We start from the raw sequence: 22,281 nt of genomic DNA on the forward strand, positions 1-22,281 counted from the left end.
CCATTTAATCAGCTGTCAACTGTGTGATTGAACTAAAAACTCAGGGTGGCCCATGAAGGTGCCCAGAGGGCACATGGTAGGCATGTGACCAGAGTATGGCGAGCATGTGGCTATGCTCAGCTGAGCAGCCCACCAGCAGGCAGGGGGCAGATGTCTAGTAGGTAAGGTTTGTCTTATTAGTAAGACAACAGTAAGAGAACCTCAGCCAATCAGTCAATCATTTTAACTTTTTATTCCTTTGATAATCTAGACATGGAAGCTTTTCAGGACCCCAAATCTGTGTTATTTTCACCACATATTTTTCCCATTCTTAAAATGCCATCATTTTAAGATTTGTTCATAAACCTGTCCTGGATTTTTGCTCTAGCTGAAGAAAATACAAAATGAAAGCTGGTGTCTTTTTTTTCCCATCTTCAATCAACACCAGCCTGAACCAAATATGTATAATTAGAAATGGATTTGAGTCATCGTAAAGTTCAGAGGATGGTACTCAGAGGAAGTGTAATTCCTTTTTTATCTCTAGAGGGCCAGGCTTGGCTTCTTCCATTCCCTTCAGGTTCTGAAGCTGTAATGTAGTCACAGAGAAGATTGATGTCAGGAGTTGTGGAGAAAAGCTCATGAAAAACAACTTACACAACAGAGAAAAAGGAACACTACATCTTTGTTTAGAATAGACTCATTAGTAACACTAGTAGCTGGAGAACGTCTGGATAGAGTGCACAGAGAGACAGTGCCCATTTGCATCTTGATGGTGATGAATGGTACATAAGGAGAGTCCTGGGGATACTAAATGCTGAGAATGTTCATAAACATGCTTCTCTCCATCTGATCATACCTAAAGAAACAAACATCACTCATAATTATGGTGCCATTAAATAAGAATTTTTATTTTAGACTTCCAGTTTTTCCATTAGGTTTTTTTTTTAAGTATAATTAAGAGAGTGTTATATTAGTTTCAGGTGTACGACATGCTTCAACAATCCTATACGTTACTCCATGCTCATTGTGGTAAGTGTAGTTACCATCTGTCACCAAATAGAGTTTCTACAGTCTCATTGACTATATTCCCTATGCTGCATTTTTCATCTCCATGACTTGTTTTGTAATTGGAAGTTTGTACCTCTTAATCTCCTTTATCTATTTCACCCATCCCCCTATCTACCTCCCCTCTGACAACAGCCAGTTTGTTCTTTGTAAGAGTCTGTTTTTTATTTGTTTGTCTCTTTTTTCTTTGTTCATTTGCTTCTTAAATTCCACATATGACTGAAATCGTATGGTATTTTTCTTTATCTTACTTATTTCCTTTGCCATTAAACCTGCTAGATCCATCCATGTTGTTGCAGATGTCAAGATCTCATTCTTTTTGGGGCTGAGTAATATTCCATTTTTTATATATACTGCATCTTCTTTATTTATTCATCTATCAGTGGACACTTGGGTTACTTCCATATCTTGGCTACTGTAAACAATGCTGCAGTAAACATAGAAATGTATGTATCTTTTCAAATTAGTGTTTTTGTTTTCTTTGGGTAAATACCCAGCAGTGGAATTACTGGATCAAATGGTTGTTCTATTTTTAATTTTTTGAGGAACTTCCATACTGTTTTCCACAGTGGCTGCACCAATTTTCATTCCCACTAACAGTGCACAAGGGTTCCTTTTTCTCCATATCCTAGCCACACGTGTTATTTCTTGTGTTTTTGATTTTAGCCATTCTGACAGGTGTAAGGTGATATCTCGTACTTTTGATTTGCATTTCCCTGATGATTAGTGATATTGAACATCATTTCATGTATATGTTGGCCATTTATATGTCCTCTATGGAAAAATGTTCAGGTCCTCTGCCCATTTTTTAATCGGATTATTTGGGTTTTTTTAGTGTTGAGTTGTATTATAAGTTCCTTATGTATATTGGGTATTAACCCCTTATTGGATATATCATTTGCAAATATCTTCTCTCATTCAGTGGGCTCTTTTTGGTTTTTTGATGGTTTCCTTTGCTGGGCAAAAAGTTTTTTTCTTTTGAAGAGGTCCCAATAGTTTATTTTTACCTTTGTCTCCCTTGCCTGTAGGATACATATCTAGAAAAATGTTTCCACTGCCAATGTAAAACAGATTACTGCCTGTGTTTTCTTCTAGGAGTTTTATGGTTTCAGGTCTCAAATTTAGGTCATGAAAGAAATTGAAGGACACAAACAAATGGAAGATATTTCATGATCATGGATTGGAAGAACCAATATTGCTAAAATGTTCATACTATCCAAAGCAATCTACAGATATAATACCATCCCTATCAAAATACAAACAACATTTTTCACAGAATGAGAACAAATAATATAAAACTTGTATGAAACACAAAAGATCCTGAATAGCCAAAGTAATCATGAAAAAGAAGAGCCCTACAACCTAACAATTTCACTACCAGGTATTTATCCAAAAGATATAAAAATGCTGATTTGAAGGGGCACGTGCACCCCGACATTTATAACAGCACTATCGACAATAGCCAAATTATGGAAAGAGCCCAAATGTCCATGGACTGATGAATGGATAAAGAAGATGTGGTGTATACCTGTATACAATGGAATATTCTTTGGTGATCAAAAAGAATTAAATCTTGCCATTTGCAACAACATGGATGGAATTAGAATGTATTATGCTAAGCAAAATAAGTCATTCAGAGAAAGACAAATATCATATGATTTCACTCATATGTGGAATTTAAGAAACAAAACAGATGAACATAGGGGAAGGGAAGGAAAAATAAGATAAAAAAAGAGAGGGAGGCAAACCATAAGAAACTCTTAAATACAGAGAACAATCTTAGGGTTGCTGGAGGGGTGCTGGGTGGGACGATGGGCCAAATGTGTGTTGGGCATTAAGGAGAGCACTTGCTGGGATGCACCCTGAGTGTTATATGTAAGTGATGAATCACTAAATTCTACTCCTGAGATGATTATTACACTGTATGTTAACTAACTTGGATTTAAACAATCTAAAAAAAGAAAGAAAGAAATGAAAAAGAAAAACAAAATTGGAGTTATCACAATCCCAGATCATACTACCAAGCTGTAGTAATCAAAGCAGTATGGTACTGGCATAAAAATAGACACATAGATCAATGGAACAGAATAGGGAGCCCAGAAATAAACCAATGATTATACGGTCACTTAATCTATGGCAAAGGAAGCAAAAATACGCAATGTAGAAAAGACACTCTCTTCAATAAGTGGCACTGGAAAAACTAGACAGTTACATGAAAAAGAATGAAAATGAGCTGCTTTCTTACACCATACACAAAAATAAACTCAAAATGGATTAAAGATCTAAATATGAAACCAATTTTTTCACTAGCTTTTAAATAATTAGTTCACCAGATACCAAATTAAAATGTTTAATGGTGTACATTCCAAAACATGGTGTGTGTGTGTGTGTGTGTGTGTGTGTGTATGTATATATATATATATATATATATATATATATATATATATATATATATAAAACATTCAGAGACCAGAAGTCAGAGCAACACTGAAAGTGTCTCAGGAGCATTATTGGACCTTGGGTTCTAATGGGTGAAGCCCCTTCCCAAAATGCAGCACTTCCTTATGCCTTTGCACAAGAGCCATTAGTGACTTTATTCATTCCTTCCCCCTAAATACCTCTTGATCTGCTACCTAGGCAACTTGCTGTTACAACTGGAACAATATGGAATACCTAACACTTCCCTCTATAATATGACTTAAAATAGAAAAACAACAGTCAATACATATTGAGTACTGGTCTCTGTGCTCTGCTGCCCTGATCTGTCTGTCTTCAACAACCTTATTAAGTGGTTGTCATGAGAATAAGGTGGTGGCATTACCCTCCAGCCAAAGACCAGCAAGCATGCTGAAGTTGAGCAAGTTGCTTGTTACAAGGGAGAGCACACACTGTGGCAAAACAAGGGGTGTCTCAATAAGCAGGTTTGAGAAAGGACTTATGGGATTAAGGCTTAGGTGATTCGGGGGAAGATTTTAGGAAGCAGGGATTTGCTCAAGATTGGATGGTATCATGAAGTAGGAGCAATTTCATGATTGGGTGTCTTAATAAATCTTATCTATATGGGAGAGGGAATCCAGTGAAGCTAAAACTAGAGTTGGTTTTGCTGTGCAAAACCATATGGGGGGATCTTTGGTCCTTTTCATGGTTTGGACAGTGCTCATGTTTTTGTCTGTATCCAGACAAAACATTTGTTTTTGTTTTGTTGTTAGTGTACTAGAAATGGCTTATGTTTAACAGGAGAACACCAAGGCACAGCTGTGAGCACCAGGCCAGCTCCTTAAAACATCAAGGCCAAGCTGGCAGTCCCATGCTGGCTTCCAGATGTCAAGAGCTGCTATTATCTTTCTCAGGGGCATAAAGAGGTTGATGAGCTAGTCCAAAGTCATACAGCTCATGAGCAAAAGAACCATGCTCTGCCTCAATTACATGCTCTGCCTCAATTACAGCCTCTTGCCCTCCACCTTCCATGCCTCCATCGAGAGTCAGATTTTGTTCAAGTATTGACATTCACATTTAGAACCACCTCTAATTGGTGATCTCCAGCCTGTCTCTCCAGACCCTCAGTTTGACAGAAGTGTCCTGAGGTTGGTAGAGCAAGTGAACCCCTCTTTAAATAAAGAATTCCTTTTGAATGGAAGAAAGTACTAGGGAAGTTTCCCCAAGGATATAGGGGTGCAGACAGCCTAAGTCTGGTGATGCAGTGGAAAGAACAGACTAAGGAGTCAGAACAAACTGGGTCACAGGTGAGCTCTGCTACATATTAGAAAAGTGACCAGGGTCTCAGTGCTTTTATCTCTAACATTGAATAAGAACATCCACCTCAAAACATGGACTACTCTCATAAAATACCAAATGTTCATACCTTCATGGTTTGGTCTGTATTCCCTTCTATAGTCTGTGCTCCAAGATCCCTGAGGATAGAGACCAAGTATAACTTGTTCTCTGCTGTAGCCTCAGACCTGTCGTGGTGCTTGGCTAGCAGAAGAAGATAGGGAGATGGAGAGGGAGATGTAGTTGTAGTTGTAGATGGAGATGTAGTTGTAGATGGAGATGGAGATGTAGTTGTAGATGGAGAGGGAGAGGGAGATGTAGATGTAGTTATAGTTGTAGATGGAGGTGTACATGTAGTTGTAGTTGTAGATGGAGGTGTACATGTAGTTCTAGGTGTAGATGTAGTTGTAGATGTAGTTGTAGATGTAGATGTAGTTGTAGTTGTAGGTGTAGATGTAGTTGTAGATGGAGACGGAGATGTAGTTGGAGATGAATATGGAAGCGTAGATATAATTGTAGACCTGGTTGTGGATGTTGATGTAGGTCTGGATGTGGATCTGTTTATAGACATGGATGTAAATATAGATACAGATATAATCAGGTCATGAATGTAATTAGCCTAGCACATACATTTTGACCACTGCTATGGGTCTGGAAAGTAACCATACACTCTTCTTGCTGAACAGAAAATTAATAGTGTCCCATGTATGATAGAACTGTCAGAATGTTTCCACATGCCAGTCTTTTACATTCTTTTAATTTTTTAAATATATTAATTTGATATTTGATAAAATTCATTTTCCTTAAGAAAGAATGACATTTTGGGGCACCTGGGTGGTTGCCAGTTAAGCATCCAACTTCGGCTCAGGTCATGATCTCACGGTTTGTGGGTTCAAGCCCCACTTCGGGCTCTGTGCTGACAGGTTGGATGGAGCCTGGAACCTGCTTCAGATTCTGTGTCTCCCTCTCTCTCTGCCCCTCCCCTGCTCCCACTCTGTCTGTCTCAAAAATAAATAAACATTAAAAAAAAATTTTTTTTGAAAAAACATTTCATTTATTCCCATTCATAAAGTAGCACTAACAGAGCTCTGTGACACTTGTTTTCCAAAGCTGGCATCTAGTAGGTATTTTTTTTAAAAAAATGAGTACAGTTGACACACAATGTTACATTAGTTTCAGGTATACAACCTAGTGATTCAACTTCTCTATGTGTTATGCTATGCTCACCACAAGTGTAGCTGTCAGCTGTCCCAATACCGTTGACTATATTCCCTATGCTGTGCCTTTTATTCCTGTGACTTAGTCTTTCCATAACTGGAAGGCTGTATCTCCCACTTCCCTTCACCCACTTTGCACAATCCCCAGCTCCCCTCCCCTCTGACAACCATCAGTTCTGTTTATACAGATCTGATTCTGCTTTTTGTTTGTTGGTTTATTCATTTGTTTTGTTTTTTAGATTTTACATGAGTGAGATCATATGGTATTTGTCTTTCTCTGCCTGACTTATTTCACTTAGCATAATACCCTCTAAGTCCATCCATGTTGTTTCAAATGACCCAATCTCATCCCTTTTATGGCTGTGTACTATTCCATTGTATATACATATGTACCTATATATGGTATCTATATATGATACCATATATCTATATATGATATATATGTATATATCATCTTTCTTTTCCATTCATCTATCAATGGATACAGGTTTTTTGTATATTTGAACTATTATAAATAATGCTGCAATAAACAGGGATCTCTGTACCTTTTCAAATTAGTGTTTTCACTTTCTGTGGGTAAGTACCAAGTAGTGGAATTACTGGATCATATGGTAGTTCTATTTTTAATTTTTTGAGGAACCTCCATACTGTTTCCCATGGTGGCTGCACCAATTTTCACTCCCACCAATAATACATGAAGGTTCCTTTTTTCCCTCATCCTCACCAACATTTATCTTTTCTTGTCTTTTTTTTAAATTTTATTTTAGCCATTCTGACCGGTGTAAGGTGATATCTTCTTGTGCTTTTGATTTTCACTTCCATGACGATTAGTGATGTTGAGCATCTCTTCATGTGTCTGTTGGCCATCTGTATATCTTCTTTGGAAAAATGTCTATTCAGGTCTTCTATCCACTTTTTATTTATTTTTATTTTTTAAATTTATTTTATTTATTTTGAGAAAGAGAGAGCACATGAGAGGGGCGAAAAGGGAGGAAGAGAGACAGAATCCCAAGAAGGCTCTGCACTGTGGGCACAGAGCCCGATGCAGGGCTCAAACCCACAAACCATGAGATTACGACCTGAGCCAAGATCAAGAGTTTGATGCTCAACTGACTGAGCCACCCAGATGCCTCTGTCCATTTTTTAATTGGATTGTTTGTTGTCTTAGTATTGAGTTGTATAACTTCTTCATATATTTTGGATACCAACCCCTTGTCAGATATATCACTTACAAATACCTTCTCCCATTCAGTAATTTGTCTTTTTGTATTGTAGATGGTTTCCTTCACTGTCTTTTTTTTTTTTAATGTTTTTATTTATTTTTGCGACAGAGAGAGACAGAACATGAGCAGGGGAGGGCCAGAGAGAGAGGGAGACACAGAATCGGAAGCAGGCTCCAGGCTCTGAGCTGTCAGCACAGAGCCCAACGCCGGGCTCGAACCCACAGACTGTGAGATCATGACCTGAGCCGAAGTCGGACGCTCAACCGAAGAACCACCCAGGCACCCCCACTGTCTTTTTATTTTGATGAGGTCCCAATAGTTTATTTTTCCTTTTGTTTTCCCTGCCTTAGGAGACATGTTGCTATAATCAATGTCAGAGAAATTATTGTCCATGTTCTCTTCTAGGAGTTTTATGGTTTCAGGTCTCACATTTAGGTTTTTAATGCATTTTGAGTTTATTTTTCTGGATGGTGAAAGAAAATGGTCCAGTTTCATTCTTTTGCATGTAGTTTACCAGTTCTCCCAGAACCTTTTGTTGAAGAGACTGCCTTTTCCCCATTTTATATTCTTGCCTCTTCTTTCATATATTAATTGACCACAAAAGTGTGGGGTTTTTTCTGGGCTCTCTATTGTGTTCCATTGATCTCTGTGTTTTTGTGCCAGCACTATACTGTTTTGATTACTATAGCTTTGTAGTATATTTTAAAATATGAGATTGTGATAACATCTAGCTTTGTTCCTCTTTTTCAAGATTGCTTTGGCTATTCAGGGTCTTTTGGGTTCCGTGCAAATTTTAGTATTGCTTGTTCTTATTCTGTGAAAAATGCTCTTTGCATTTTGATAGGGATTGAATTGAACCTGTAGATTGCTTTGGGTAGTATGGACATTTTAACAATATTAATTCTTCCGGTCTACAAGCATAGCATATCCTTCCATTTGTTTGTGTCATCTTAAATTTCTTTCATCAACGTTTTATAGTTTTTAGAGTACAGGTCTTTCATCTCCTTGGTTAAGGCATTTTATTCTTTTGGGTGCACTTGCAAATGGTGTTGTTTTATCAATTTATTTTTCTGCTACGTTCTTATCAGAACATAAAAATGCTACCAATTTCTGGTATTAATTTTGCATGCTACAACTTTACTAAATTCATGTATTAGTTCTATTACTTTTTGGTGGAGTCTTTAGAGCTTTCTATGTATAGTATCATATCATCTGCAAATAATGACAGGTTAACTCTTCTTTACCAATATGGATGTCTTTTATTTCTTTTTCTTATCTAAATGCTATGGCTAGGGCTTCCAATACTATGTGGAATAAAAGTGGCAAGAGTGGATATATTCTTGCCTTGTTCCTGACCTTAGAGGAAAACCTCTTAGTTTTTCACCACTGAGTTTGATGTTAGGTGTGGGTTTTTCATATACAGCCTTCATTTTATGGAGGTATGTTTCCTGTACATCCTCTTTGTTGACATCTAGTTAGTAATTTAAACATTGGATAAATTATTTTTTTAATTTATTGAAAATTATAAATTCCCTGGAAACCCAATGACCAGAGCCTTAAATTTTTACTCTCAAGCTGGTTCCCCAGTGGGGTGACTTCTAAGGGAAGTTGGCCTCAAAGGTCTGGGCACTGAGTTCCATAGGCTCAGGCAAAGGTCACTATTCCCTCCACCTTCATGTAAGGCTGGAGGCTTTCACAAATGACCTGCATGTCCAGGTTTGAGACTTCAGTGGAGAAGTCCACATAAAGCTGGTATAACCGTGCTACTTTGTCACTGTCCTGCCTTAAACCTTTAGTCATTCTCTTGCCCCCATGGAGATCCTTCACCAGCCATTTACATCACACCATGGTCTCACTTCAGTGTACTCCTTTTCCTTGTGGTGTCCTTCTTCAGCTCTGTCCAGTGGCACCTTACTATTTTCTTACACCAATTTGTTCCAGCCACTGTGCTGTCCTTCTGCCACCCCACGATCATCTGCTAAAGGATCAAGCTCAAAACCAGTAAGGGCTGACCCAGAGAAGCAAGTGAAAATGTCGTATTTCATACATCTGAAATAGCTATTCTGTTGTGACCATTCTGGCACCAAGTCTACCTACCACAAATGGTGTCTGAGGAGTGACTTCCTACCCTCACACTTGTGACTAAAGTGTCTGGAATCTGTTGGTGGCTAAAGTAAAATTGTACATGGATAAAGAATTTTGGCACCTCTTTTGTTTAATTCAAACAAATTTGTGCCCCTTTTAGAGCAAGAGTATATTAGAAGCATCCTTCTCAGGAGAAGCAGAAGAAAGCTAGATCTTGGTAGAACGGAAGCTAACACTGTTTGAGCCAGGCACTGAGATGAGTGTTTTACATGCATTTTGTTCCATTTATTCTTCATAGTGGTCATTTGATGTACATCCATTTACAGATGAGGTTAAGTGCCTTCTCATGGTGGAGTTAGTCTGTCTTCAGAGCCCGTTCCAGGAGATGACCTACTGTGTCATGTGTCATGATTAAGTCATATTGAGAGACCTCTCTCTCATTCACTTGCAGGGAAAGGCTATCAGAATTGCCATCCTGGCACCCTTCTAGATGTCAAATTTTATATTAGTACTTACCCAGATGCATCATGTCATATCATTAAAAAGTGGTTGTCTTTCTTCACAATTATGGGAAGCTCACAGTAGTGTTGTGACTACATTTAATATCATTCTACATATCAGGACAGAATCAGTAGAGAATGACAGGGTGTGGGGAGGATGTGGTTTTGTTCCCCAACAACTACTATTTGCTTTAATCTGCCCCCAACCACAACAAAGGGGCATAACTTCCACTTGAAGACTAGCAGATATGTATTCCTGAGTAAAGAGGTGGACAGGGAAGCGTGGCATTCTTATTCAGCCTTTGATCAGAGGTCTTCAAAAATACATGTTTGTCATGTGTGAACAAGTCACCTGAAAACACTGAATGTCTGAGGTGGGAAAACCAAAGGATACCAATGAGACCCAAACATAGTAAAAAGAATAATGATCAATGAGTTCCCCTTTGGGTGAAAAATCAAATGATCCCCTAGATTTCTACTTTCAGTGGTATTCTGTCTTAGACTCCACTGGGACTTGGATAGTGTGCACCTGTTTAAGGCAGTCTGCATTCAAAAGACAAGCTCATGTTGGTCTCTGTGTCCCATGTTGGTAGGTGCAGGAAGCATGTCTAGAGGACAGTTAGTTCACTGACCAATGTAAAGCCTGCCACTGATACTGACCACTCAGCACCATGCTTGTGAAAATCTTCCGGGCGGGTCTCTGGGTGTGGCCATCGCCAGGTTTTCTGCTCCTTCGGTACCAGAAGAGAGATTCTTATTAAATTCATGTACTCAGGATCAGAAGGCATTGGGCTAACCTGGAGCTTGGGCTCCTAGATTCAGAAGGGAACTTGTTTTCATCTCTGACCACCATTTATTCATTTCCAAGGGCAGGCATTCATTCAATGAACATTTTCTAGGCAAGTATTATAATCCAGCACTGGAAAAAAAAAAACTATGAACCTGACGTAGTCTCTTCAGAGACTGTAGAGTCACTTAGGAAAAACAGACACATAATTTGTTTTAATTATGGTATAGTGTAAGACATGCCACATCAGAAATAGGCAACAGGTATAGTACTAGACAAAGCAGGCAATGGATTGGCCAGAAAAGGCTTCACAGAATTGATAGCAGGAGGTACCATGGACTGTATTCTAGCCAGGTGCTAAGTGGGGTATTATCATAGTGGTTAGGCATGCAGCCTTCCGAGTTGAAATCTCAGCTGTGTCATCTCCCAGGGAGCAGATTATCCAAGCTCAGTTTCCCCCTTGTAAAATGGGGATGGACACTGTATCTACCTGACCCACTTTCAGGAGGAAAACCGATGAGGCACCGTGTATGTTTCCTAGAGCTTCCATAACAACTAGCCACAAACTTGGTGGCTTCCAAGAGCAGGAACGTACTTATTCAGTCACAGTTCTGGGGGCTAGAAGTGCGAAATCAAGGTGTTGGCAGAGCCCCTCTCTCCCGGAAGGCTCTAGGGGACAGTCTTTCCTCACCTCCTTCTAGCTTCTGGCTGTTGCTGGTAATGCTTTGTGTTCCTTGGCCTGTAGGTGTGTTACTCCAATCTCCGTCTTCACATAGCCCTCCCCCTGTGCGTCTGCCTGAATTTTCCTTTTTTTATAAGGGCACCAGTCATACTAGATTTAGGACCCACCATAATTCAGTATGACTTCATCTTGACTGCATCTGCAAAGACTGCATTTCCCAAGAAGGTCACATTCACAGATTCCGGGCGGAAATGAATTTGGGGGGAGGGAGCACTATTCAACCCAGTACACACACCAACTAAGCACTCCATCAACACTAGCTATCAAAATTATATTATTCTAACTGCATACCTTGGGAGACCCATATTGTCCTCATTGAACAATAAACTGAAATTTAAGAATTAAGTAATTTGCCCAAGGCTAGTCAACAAGCAAGTTGCAGGATTAAGATGCAAATGTGCCTCCACCGAATTTAAAACCAGGGAGGGTCACCAGCCACAATCCTACAGATACTGAGAGGAGCTCATCCTGACACACAGCACAAGTCCTTCTTCTCGAGGCAGCCTTGGCGGGATTGGTCAGGCAGTGCTACAGGGGATGAAGTTGGGCAGGAAATTGATGTCTTGAACCCGGAGAGGCAAGGCTGACTTTATGAGCCAAACCCCACCAGAGAATTTGGGGCCCTGGATGTGCACTAACCTTGCCTGAGTCTGGCAGACGAAGAAGCATGTCAGGGAGGCCCTGGTCCTGAGGACAGCTCCTTACCCACACGGGAGGCAGATCTCAGATTCTCCCACCCACCGCCACCCCAGACAAAGAGCCTGGGTATTATACCTGCTGAACTAGAACAATGTGAAATGCAAAAAGGCTCCCCAGGAGAAGATAAGGTGGCAGTGTTGATCTAACCCAAAAAGGTACAAAAGCGTGAGGGTCAGATGCAGAGCCGAATATTCCAGAGACCCTGTGGGCAAACAGCTGGGTGGGCTCAGTCCTCAACCTGGCACAAGATTAGCCATCATTAGCATCTACTCTAGACAATTTTTTGAAGCCTCTGAGATTGGAAAACACCTAAGAACATGTAAATCTTTCTGCCTCCTACCGCCAAGGCCTGGGGCTGAATATTGTACCCTAGCTCCCTCACCCTGTCTTCTGTCTCCACAGCACAGCCAACGGCCCTTTTCAGTTCACACCCCGACCCTCCTTGCCTGCTTCCCCAGGATCTTCAGCATAAATGCCAAGCTGTTTATCCCAGCTCAAAGGCCCCTGAGGATCTGCCACCCCTGTCCCTACAGTGTTACCCTCTGCCATCAGAAAAAAATATCTCGGCACGCTTGGGTGGCTCAGTCCGTTAAGCTTCCCTCTGGCTCTTGGTTTTGGCCTCAGGTCATGGTCTCACAGGTCTCACAGCCCTGCACCGGGCTCCACACTGGCAGGGCAAAATTCTCTGGGATTTGCTTAGGATTCTCTCTCTCTCCTCTCTGCCCCTCCCCTGCTCATGTGCTCTCTCTCTCTCTCTCTCTCTCTCTCAAATAAATAAATAAATTTAAACAAAAAATGTCTACACGCTCACACACATACATGTTCTCTCCTAGCTCGTTCAGCTTTAGCCACACAGCTCTGATTGTATCCCCACCAGCCTCAGTGCCTTTGCACATGCCTGATACACCCACCCTGCCCTATCTCCTCCCACTTTTTTTAAAGTTTATTTATTTATTTTGAGAGAGAGAGAGCAAATGTGGAAGGAGCAGAGAGGGATGGGGAGAGAGAGAGAATCCCAGCAGGCCCGGCATGGAGCCTGATGCAGGACTTGAGCCCATGAACCGCAAGATCATGACCCGAGCCAATGCTTAAGTGACTGAACCACCTAAGCGCCCCATCTCCTCCCACTTTCTTAGCCTCTTATTGTCCTTCTGCTTGTCCATCCAATTCTAGGAATCTATACTGGGGAAATACTTCCACAGGTGCGCAAAGATATATGTATAAGGATGCCCATTGCTTTATTTTTTGCACTAGAGAAAAAAAGGGACAAGTCCATCAGCAGATTAAATAATGTGTGTGCATCTATTCTGTAGTCACTTTGGAGCTGGTGGAACAACTCCAGGCGGATATAGATGAACAGGGAAATACCTCCATGACATACTGTATTAGGGAGTCCTAGGTGACGTCTTCTGTAATCCTGAGTAGAGTCCTCACTGGGGAGCTAGAGGAAGACATAGGAGGGGAGTCAGACTCAGGTCTCTAAAGGGCCCAGGCGTCCCTAGCACTGCCCTCCCTGGGCATGTGTCTTTGTGCTGTCTTTTATGACCCCGATTTTACTTTGTCACTTTCATTGACTAAATTGGAAATCATCTGTAACTCTTACAAAGTGATCCTAGACTCAGATGAAGCCAGTGCCGCTATGTTCCTGGGTGTATTGGACCAATTTTACTTTGTCACTTTCATTGACTAAATTGGAAATCATCTGTAACTCTTACAAAGTGATCCTAGACTCAGATGAAGCCAGTGCCGCTATGTTCCTGGGTGTATTGGACCAATTTTACTTTGTCACTTTCATTGACTAAATTGGAAATCATCTGTAACTCTTACAAAGTGATCCTAGACTCAGATGAAGCCAGTGCTGCTATGTTCCTGGGTGTATTGGACCAATTTTACTTTGTCACTTTCATTGACTAAATTGGAAATCATCTGTAACTCTTACAAAGTGATCCTAGACTCAGATGAAGCCAGTGCTGCTATGTTCCTGGGTGTATTGGATCAAGGGTCAGAAACCTGAATTTAAATTCTCAATCTCTTGCTGATAAGATCTCTCACTTGGGGCAAGTGTTTTTGCTTACCCTCGTGAGCTTCCCTTTCTTCTCTGGTCCCTTAGTTGCAAGGGTGTATTGGGGTGTTCCTCCTGAGGCTTGTGCAGTGTTACTAAGAGTAACTAACAATTGTTAACCTATTTTTAGTGAGTTACAAGTCATGGACACTCTTCTGAGCCCTTTAATGGTACTGACCATTTTAAGCATCACAGCAGCTGTGTGGGATAAACACTATTAACCCAGTTTTATGGAAGAAGGAAACTGAGGCCCGGAGATGGTGAGTCTTGCCCAAAGTCACACAGCTAGAAAGCTGTGGAACTGGAGCCTAATTGCAGGCAGTCTGACTTCAGAATCCACGATGTCAACCGTTCCACGATGCTGCCATGAAAACCTGGGTGCCGCCGCACGATTTAAGGATTCGGACGCGAAAGTGTTTTAAGGGAATGAATCTGAAGAGCTGATGTAAAAATGGAAGTGAATATGGAAAACTTATCTATAAGACCCCAAATGCAAAAACGCAAGCCAAAGTTCTCCTGAAACATTGAAGCCTTTTTATACCGTATCCCCTCCAGACACCGTAACATGCCTGTATCTACACACTTCTGTATAACAGCAGTGAGAGAAGGAGTCACTACAACTACATTCTTGTGCATTTTCTTTCTCTGAAAATAGCGCCACCCGTCGTACATGGCACCGATGCTTTCTATTTTAATTTCACAGATGAAAGAACTCGGTGTCATTTTCTACAACTGTAGCTGCCTGGTCCTGGATTTACAGAGGATATTCGCTCTGTATAGCTCATTAAAATTCAAGAGCAGAGTGCCCCAGACCTGGTCCAAGAGGCTCTATGGAGTCTATGACAACGAAAAGAAATTGCAGCTTCAGCTGAATGACACCAAATCTCAAGCATTTGTGTCGGTGAGTCATTGCCCTCTCGCTCCTCCTCTTCCTTCTTCCGAAGTTGGAATGTTCGAGTGTGATCTTGTGCTGGGCAAGCCTGACTTCTAAAGATCAGTTCTGTCCCACCCCTTGACGAGGTAAGATATACCGACTCTTTTCTGAAAGAAATTATTTTAATGTTTATTTACTTTTGAGAGAGAGAGAGAGACCAAATGCAAGCAAGGGAGGGGTGGAGAGAGAGGAGACACAGAATCCGAAGCAGGCTCCAGGCTCTGAGCTGTCAGCCCAGAGCCCGACGTGGGGCCCGAACTCACGAACTGTGAGATCATGACTTGAGCAGAAGTCGGAAGCTTAACTGACTGAGCCACCCAGGCGCCCCGAGATACACCCACTCTTACGCCTAATCATATGCTGTCCCTAGTGATAACAATAATGAATGTTAATATTCATCCCTAGTTCCTTATGCTTAGTGTTATCTAAATTGATCCCTCTGGCCATCTGTTAAGGTAGACCCAGCTTTGTAACCCTGTTACAGACAAAGGGATGAGGCTTATCTACTAGCACAAAGACCCTCATGGCAGGAGCCAAGACAGGCACCAGCTCCCAGGTCTCCTGAACCAGATCCTATTTTCCATGCCCTACTTCAGTGATTGTCAGACTTGTTTTCAGCAATAGAAACCTTTGATGAAAAAATCTGAGGCATGTTGGTGTGTAAAACAGATAAAAGCAGAACTGTACTTGATCGAGGCTGAGGGAGGAGGCCCAGAGGGCAGGGCACAGCTTCAGGCCTCTGACTACACTGGAAACCGCCACTCCCCACCTCCCACATCTACCACCCACTGCTGTCCCACAGGGTCACCGGGAATGGGCAATGTGAATATCTCTGCCTGCAGCCCTGGTCCACCAAACTTTAAAAACTTAAGAACTGGCTGGGGATCCTGTTTAAGATGTAGATTTACATGGGGTGCCTGGGTGGCTCAGTTGGTTAAGTGTCCGACTCTTGGTTTGGGCTCAGGTCTTGATCTAACAGTTACTGAGACTGAGCCCTGCATCAGGCTCTGTGCTGACAGTGCTTGGAATTGTCTCTCCCCCTCTCTATTTGCCCCTCCCCTGCTTGTGCTGTCTCTATCTCTCTCAAAAATAAATAAACAATAAAATAATAAAATAAAATAAAATAAATAAAATGCAGATATGCAGCCTCCCACCATTGCCCAGGCCAGGATCTGATCCACTGGACCTGGGGTGAGACCTTAGAATTTTGATTTGAAACAGCCTTCTGAATTGATCCTGGGGCCTAGATAAATTTCTTAAGACCATGCTCCCAATTCAACATGCTGGTCCCCCACTGACAGGAGTGCTTTTATGCCAACAATTTTTATATCACTGAAGAACGTGTCCCTGAAGAGTGAATTCTGACCTCTTTGTCAATTAAAATGAAAGCACAGTCTGAAAATTTAGACATGTAGCAATTGAGACAAAAGAGGATGTTGAAGTTGTTTGTCTTAACAAATTCACATAAATGCAAATAGCAGAAAATAGACTGAAAGATTTTCATCAAAGTGAAAAAGCCTTTTCTTTTTAATATGTGGAGGTCAGCAATAGCATATTGTATGGGGTGTTTTACTAGCAAAATGACTTCATGTATTCAGTTTCATTTCTGAAGTTTCTCTCAAGACAACCCTGTAAGACAAGAAGGCCAGATAGTATCTAGAATTTGTAGATGAGTCACAATAGGAAGTTTGCCAAGGATCCCTTAATGCAGAGAAGGTAACAGGGTGACATGATGCCCGAAAGGACAGGTGCTCAGCCAGCTCCAGTAGAACAGATGGGAAGCAACAGGGAAGAAATGAATGGTAAGCAAATTTCAGATAATTGCTAGATTTTCAATTTACGGTTTGAATCTTAGAGACGTGAATTTGGGTTTTGCATACATTTAAATTTTCTTTTTTTAATGTTTATTTAGTTTTGAGAGAGAGAGAGAGAGAGAGAGACAACATGTGCATGTATGTGCACCTGAGTGGGGAGGGTCGGGGGGGGGGCGGTGAGGATCTGAAGCAGCCCCCCAGCTGACAGCAGAGAGCCTGATGTGGGGCTCAAATTCAAAACCATGAGATCATGACCTGAGCCAAAGTTGGACACTTAACCGACTGAGCTACCCAGGTGCCCCTAAATTCTGACTCTTAAAAAGGTGGCAAATCCCCCTTTGTTGATCCCAAAGTTAACATATCTACCCCAGAGAGAGGGCCCAGGCTTTTAATAAAATCTACTAAAATGTAGATCTTTGTTGTACTGTGGGACAGATTTACAAATTGCTTTTTATCAAATGATTTGTCACAAAATAAGTAGAGTTTTGAAACATGCCTTTAGGTATAGTCTTTTCAAGTATATGATGCCTCTATTTTCTATTTTTATTTATTATATTATTTTAACTTACTGTTTTCTATTTCTTAGTAATGTCAAGCCTACCTTTGAATTTCAATTCAACAGGTATTAATTGAACACCACATTTGCAGAGGTATAAAATCCTACAGGTATAAAATAGTCAGACACCCCCCGCCACCAGTGGAATTGGTCTGGAATCCCAGACCTCCTTGATCTCACCCCTGTTGTGGCATCTATTATATTTTCGTAGCTGTTTGTTGATTGTTTATTGATCATCTCTCCTGCTATTTAAAAGCCTCTGAAGATCATATACCGGACCGTCTTGCTCATTGGTATTCCCAACACCTTACAGAAGGCTCCAAAAAATGTTGGATTGGATTTATTAGTAGTAATTTTAATATAAAGTTCTAGGATGTGTGTAATTTTCTGAGTGATGTATGCCAAACATGCCAAAGCAAATATATTTAAGTTGAAAGTATTTGGTGTGGGGCGCCTGGGTGGCTCAGTTGGTTGGGCGTCCGACTTCGGCCCAGGTCGTGATCTCACGTCCGTGAGTTCTAGCCCCGTGTCGTGCTCTGTGCTGACAGCTCAGAGCCTGGAGCCTGTTTCAGATTGTGTCTCCCTCTCTCTCTGACCCTCCCGCATTCATGGTCTGTCTCTCTCTGTCTCAAAAATAATTAACCTGAAAAAAAAAAATTTAAAAAAAAAGAAAGTATTTGGTGTAAAACATCTTAAAATAGCATATTATATTTTTATAATCTCACAGTCCCAAGACTAAATTCACACACACACACACACACACACACATTATTGAAGACACATAGACACATAAAACACATATTAAGAATTACCATTCCCCAGATTAGATTTTTAGATGATTAACAACTTAGCATTGTTAAATATAAATTTTAAATTATGATATAAATATGGATTATTTCTAATTTTCTCATTGTTAAATATAAATTTTAAATTATGATATAAATATGGATTATTTCTAATTTTCTCACAGAACCCCAAAGATACTTGGGGAGATTTAACTATGTGATCTCTAATAACTTGGTGCCAGTGAGTTCTGATTTTAATTCCCCATTAAAATAAGAAGACAGGAACCATAGTTGGCTGGGTTTTTGTTATCTTACAGATTTCTTTTTAGAGCCCTTGAGATTATAAATTTGCTTTCCAAGATAAAGACTAGTGCTATGCCTGGGTGGCTCGGTCAGTTGAGCATCCAACCCTTGATTTAGGCTCAGGTCATGATCTCACAGTTCCTGGGATTGAGCCCTGATTGGACTCTGTCCTGATAGTGTGGAGCCTGTTTGGGATTCATTCTCTCCCTTTCTGTCTCTCTGCCCCTCCCCCACTCACGCGCACACTCACTCTCTCTTTCTCTCTCTCTCTTCAAAAATAAATGAACATTGGGGACGCCTGGGAGGCTCAGTCAGTTAAGCGTCGACTTCGGCTCAGGTCATGATCTCACAGTTCATGGGGTCGGGCCCCGCATCAGACTCTGTGCTGACAGCTCAGAGCCTGAAGCCTGCTTCGGATTCTGTGTCTCCTTCTCTCTCTGCCCCTCCCCCCCTTGTTCTCTGTCTCTCTCTGTCTCTCAAAAATAAATAATTTTTTTTTAATTTTTAAAAAAATAAATGAACATTAAAAATATATATATAGACTAGTTACTGATCTGGGTGCTAGACAGATCTGATCTCTCATTATAGTTTTGTTCATTCACCCATCAGTCATGTATACTGAGATGTATTTAGTGAGTGAGGGCAGGACATTAAGTGGAACCTAGTGTTGCTATGAAAAATGCCATGTTATATTAGTCTTTAGAACCTCCACTACATATTGTTAATTACCTTTTTAATAGCTTTATTGAGAGATACTTCACATTCCGTGGCATTTCTTTTAAAGTATATGATTCAGTGGGTTTTTGTGTAATCACAGGCTTATGCAGCTGTCTCCACCATCTAATTTTAGATTATTTTGGGGGCACCTGGGTGGCTTAGTGAGTTAAGCATTCGACTTCTGCACAGGTCATGATATCACAGTTTGTGAGTTCAAGCCCCGCATCGGACTCTGTGCTGCCAGCTCAGAGCCTGGAGCCTGCTTCGGATTCCATGTCTCCCTCTCTCTGCCCCTCCCCTGTTCATGCTCTGTCTCTCTCTGTCTTTCAAAAATAAATAAACATTAAAAAGTTTTTAATAAAAGGACAGTTTCATCACCACAAAGAAAACCATTAGGAGTCACTCTCCATTTTCCCCTTCCCTCAGCCCCTGGCAACTGCTAGTCTACTTTCTGTCCCTTAGAATTCTCCTTTCTTTAGGTATTCCATATAAATTAAGTATATATAATATGTAGTCTTTTGTAATTGACATCTTTCACTTAGTATAATGTTTTCAAAGTCCATTAGTGTTACAGCATGAATCAACACTTCCTTCCCTTTCGTGGCCAAATAATACTCCATTATACCGATATGCCACAGTTTGTTTATTCCCCCATCGGTTGATGGACATTTGGGTGTTTCTATCTTTTGGGTCCTGACAGTAGTGTTGTCATGGACTGACGTGTGCAAGTTTGTATTTGAACACCTGTTTTCAGTGCTTTAGGGTGTGTACTCAGGAGTGGCAGTGTTGGGGAATGTGGCAACTCTGTGCTTAACATTTTGAGAGACTGACACATTGGTTTCCAAACTGGCTGCCCCATTTTACAGTTCCACCAGCAGTTAATGAGGGCTCTGTTTTCTCCACATCTTTGCCAATGCTTGTTATTTTCTGTTTTATTTTACCCCTCCAAATGGGTATGAAATGGTATCTCACTGTGGTTTTTATTTGTATATTTTAATATGTTCATTGCCTATTTGTTTATCTTTTTTGAGAAATGTCTATCCAATCCTTTGCCCACTTTTCCATTAGTTTACTTGGGTTTTGTTTGTTTGTTGAGAGAGAGAGCACAAGTCGGGGAGGGACTGAGGGAGAGGAAGAGAGACTCTTAAGCAGGCTCCATACCCAGTGCAGAGCCCGATGTAGGACTCCTCTCATGACCCTGAGATCATCACCTGAGCTAAAATCAAGAGTCAGACTTTTAACCAACTGAGCCACCAAGGTGGCTCTTATTTGGTTTTTATTACTGAGTTGTAAGAGTTCTTATACATTCTGCATATAGCTCCTTTATCAGATATACAATTTGCAAATATTTTCTCCCATTCTGTGGGCTATCATTTTGTGTTTAATATATTTTAACATATATATTTTGAGGATGGAGTATGAACTTCTTAAAAACCAGGAAACTACAGTGAAATAAATCAGAAGCCTGCTAAGGCAAATATTTAACGAATATGCAAAACAAGTTACGTGCGTGTATAAGGCACTAATTGATCTAAGAGAGACATATTGCCTAGAAGCAAGGTGCATGAGAGCATTTGAGCGGTAAAAGTCACCACAGAGCTGAAACAGGGAAGAATCTGTTTTCCTTCTCCCTCTCATAGTAAAGGAGTACACAGTGCTAGGCTCAAAAAATTAATTGAGGAGCAATAACAGGGAAACTTAACAGCCTTCTCTGTAATTAAACTATTGGAACTATTTAACTTCCTTTGCTGAATCAGTAGTCATTCTTTGTGTTGTTCATTCATTTACATCTTTTTATGTTTCTTTATTTATTTTGCAGGGCAGGGGGGAGGTGGACAGCATGAGTGCATGAGTGGAGGAGGGGCAGAGAGAGAAACAGAGACAGAGAATCCCAAACAGGCTCCCCACCGTCAGCCGGGAACCTGATGTGGGCCTCGAACTCCTGAACCATGAGATCACGACCTGAGCTGAAACCAAGAGTTGGAGCCACTCAGGCACCCCTTATTCATTTATATCTTAAGCAAACATTTTTAGCCAGTAGTATATTCAGCACTATTTTCAAAGGTAGCAGACTCTGGAACACATCATCACGTACCACCATGCCCCTAGGGCCAGGGGGGTACTGATACCGAGGGTCATGCATTTCCTTAATAAACACATGGAGCACCTGCCATGGTTTAGGCACTGGGTTAGACAATGGGAACATAGGAAACAATACAGCAGGCAAATCCAAATAAAGAACTGTTCACACGTGGACGGAAAGACCTAGCATGAAGTAACTCCATTAAGAATGGAGGTTGGGGGATCACACAGACCTTCAATGCTGATTAATTTAAGAAGCACTTTCACATTCATTCCACAGATACGGATATAAAACATATGCTAAGCACAGCATGGCATAAGGTAAAGGGGATGAGCAACCCAGCGGTTGCATATGAATGCAATACAATGTAGCACGTTCCAGAATGAAGCTCCAGGAAGCAGGAGTCTTACTTTGATCACTGGTATATACCAGGTGGCTAGCCTAGAGCCGGAGCATGGCGGGCACTTCGTACTATTTGCTGAACAAATGAAAGCAACCACAGAAGAAAGGCACTCACCCAGCCAGGGAACAGGCCATTACCCGATTTAAGCCTCGAGGGAAACCAGTGTGAGAGGTGCGTTCTACTATTAATCCCTTAGGCTGCGAGGCTCAGCAAGTGTAAGGTGCACAGCCAGCAGGCTGCAGGCTATAAATGCTGGAGCCTAGCCCGTATCACTGAAAGGCACCCAAAGTCCAGACTTGCAGCATATAAGAGCAAATGTGAAGACAGCAACGACTCCTGTGCCTCAATTTTTTCCTCCCTGAAACCAAAACCTCGTTTTTGCAACATGCAAGGAAGTTCAAGAAATTCCTGAAACAGAAACGTGGGCGTTTGGACGCATGTCGGCGCTTCCTTAAGCTCCTGTCTAGAGCAAAGACCCTCAGCTCCCCCATGTTAGCCTGAAGAATGTTTAAAGCAGACCCAACAGGCTGAGGGAATTAAGTAATGTCAATTTTGG

General features: G+C 41.1%; 1 protein-coding gene across 4 annotated transcripts in view; it reads left to right on the top strand.

Moving 5' to 3' along the window:
• PLD5 (phospholipase D family member 5) overlaps positions 1-22,281 on the top strand; it is a 408,569-nt gene that overhangs the window by 353,622 nt on the left and 32,666 nt on the right. For 3 of the 4 annotated variants that reach the window (XM_060643364.3, XM_060643363.3, XM_060643365.3), the window contains exon 6: positions 14,834-15,031. The exons of the other annotated variant lie outside the window; for it this stretch is intronic. In XM_060643364.3, the coding sequence (XP_060499347.3) occupies positions 14,834-15,031 (198 nt within the window). The remainder of the gene's footprint in view (positions 1-14,833; positions 15,032-22,281) is intronic. 4 annotated transcript variants of the gene reach the window in all.

Source organism: Panthera onca, chromosome F1, assembly GCF_046562875.1.
Source record: "Panthera onca isolate mPanOnc1 chromosome F1, mPanOnc1 haplotype 2, whole genome shotgun sequence".
Lineage (NCBI taxonomy): Eukaryota > Metazoa > Chordata > Mammalia > Carnivora > Felidae > Panthera > Panthera onca.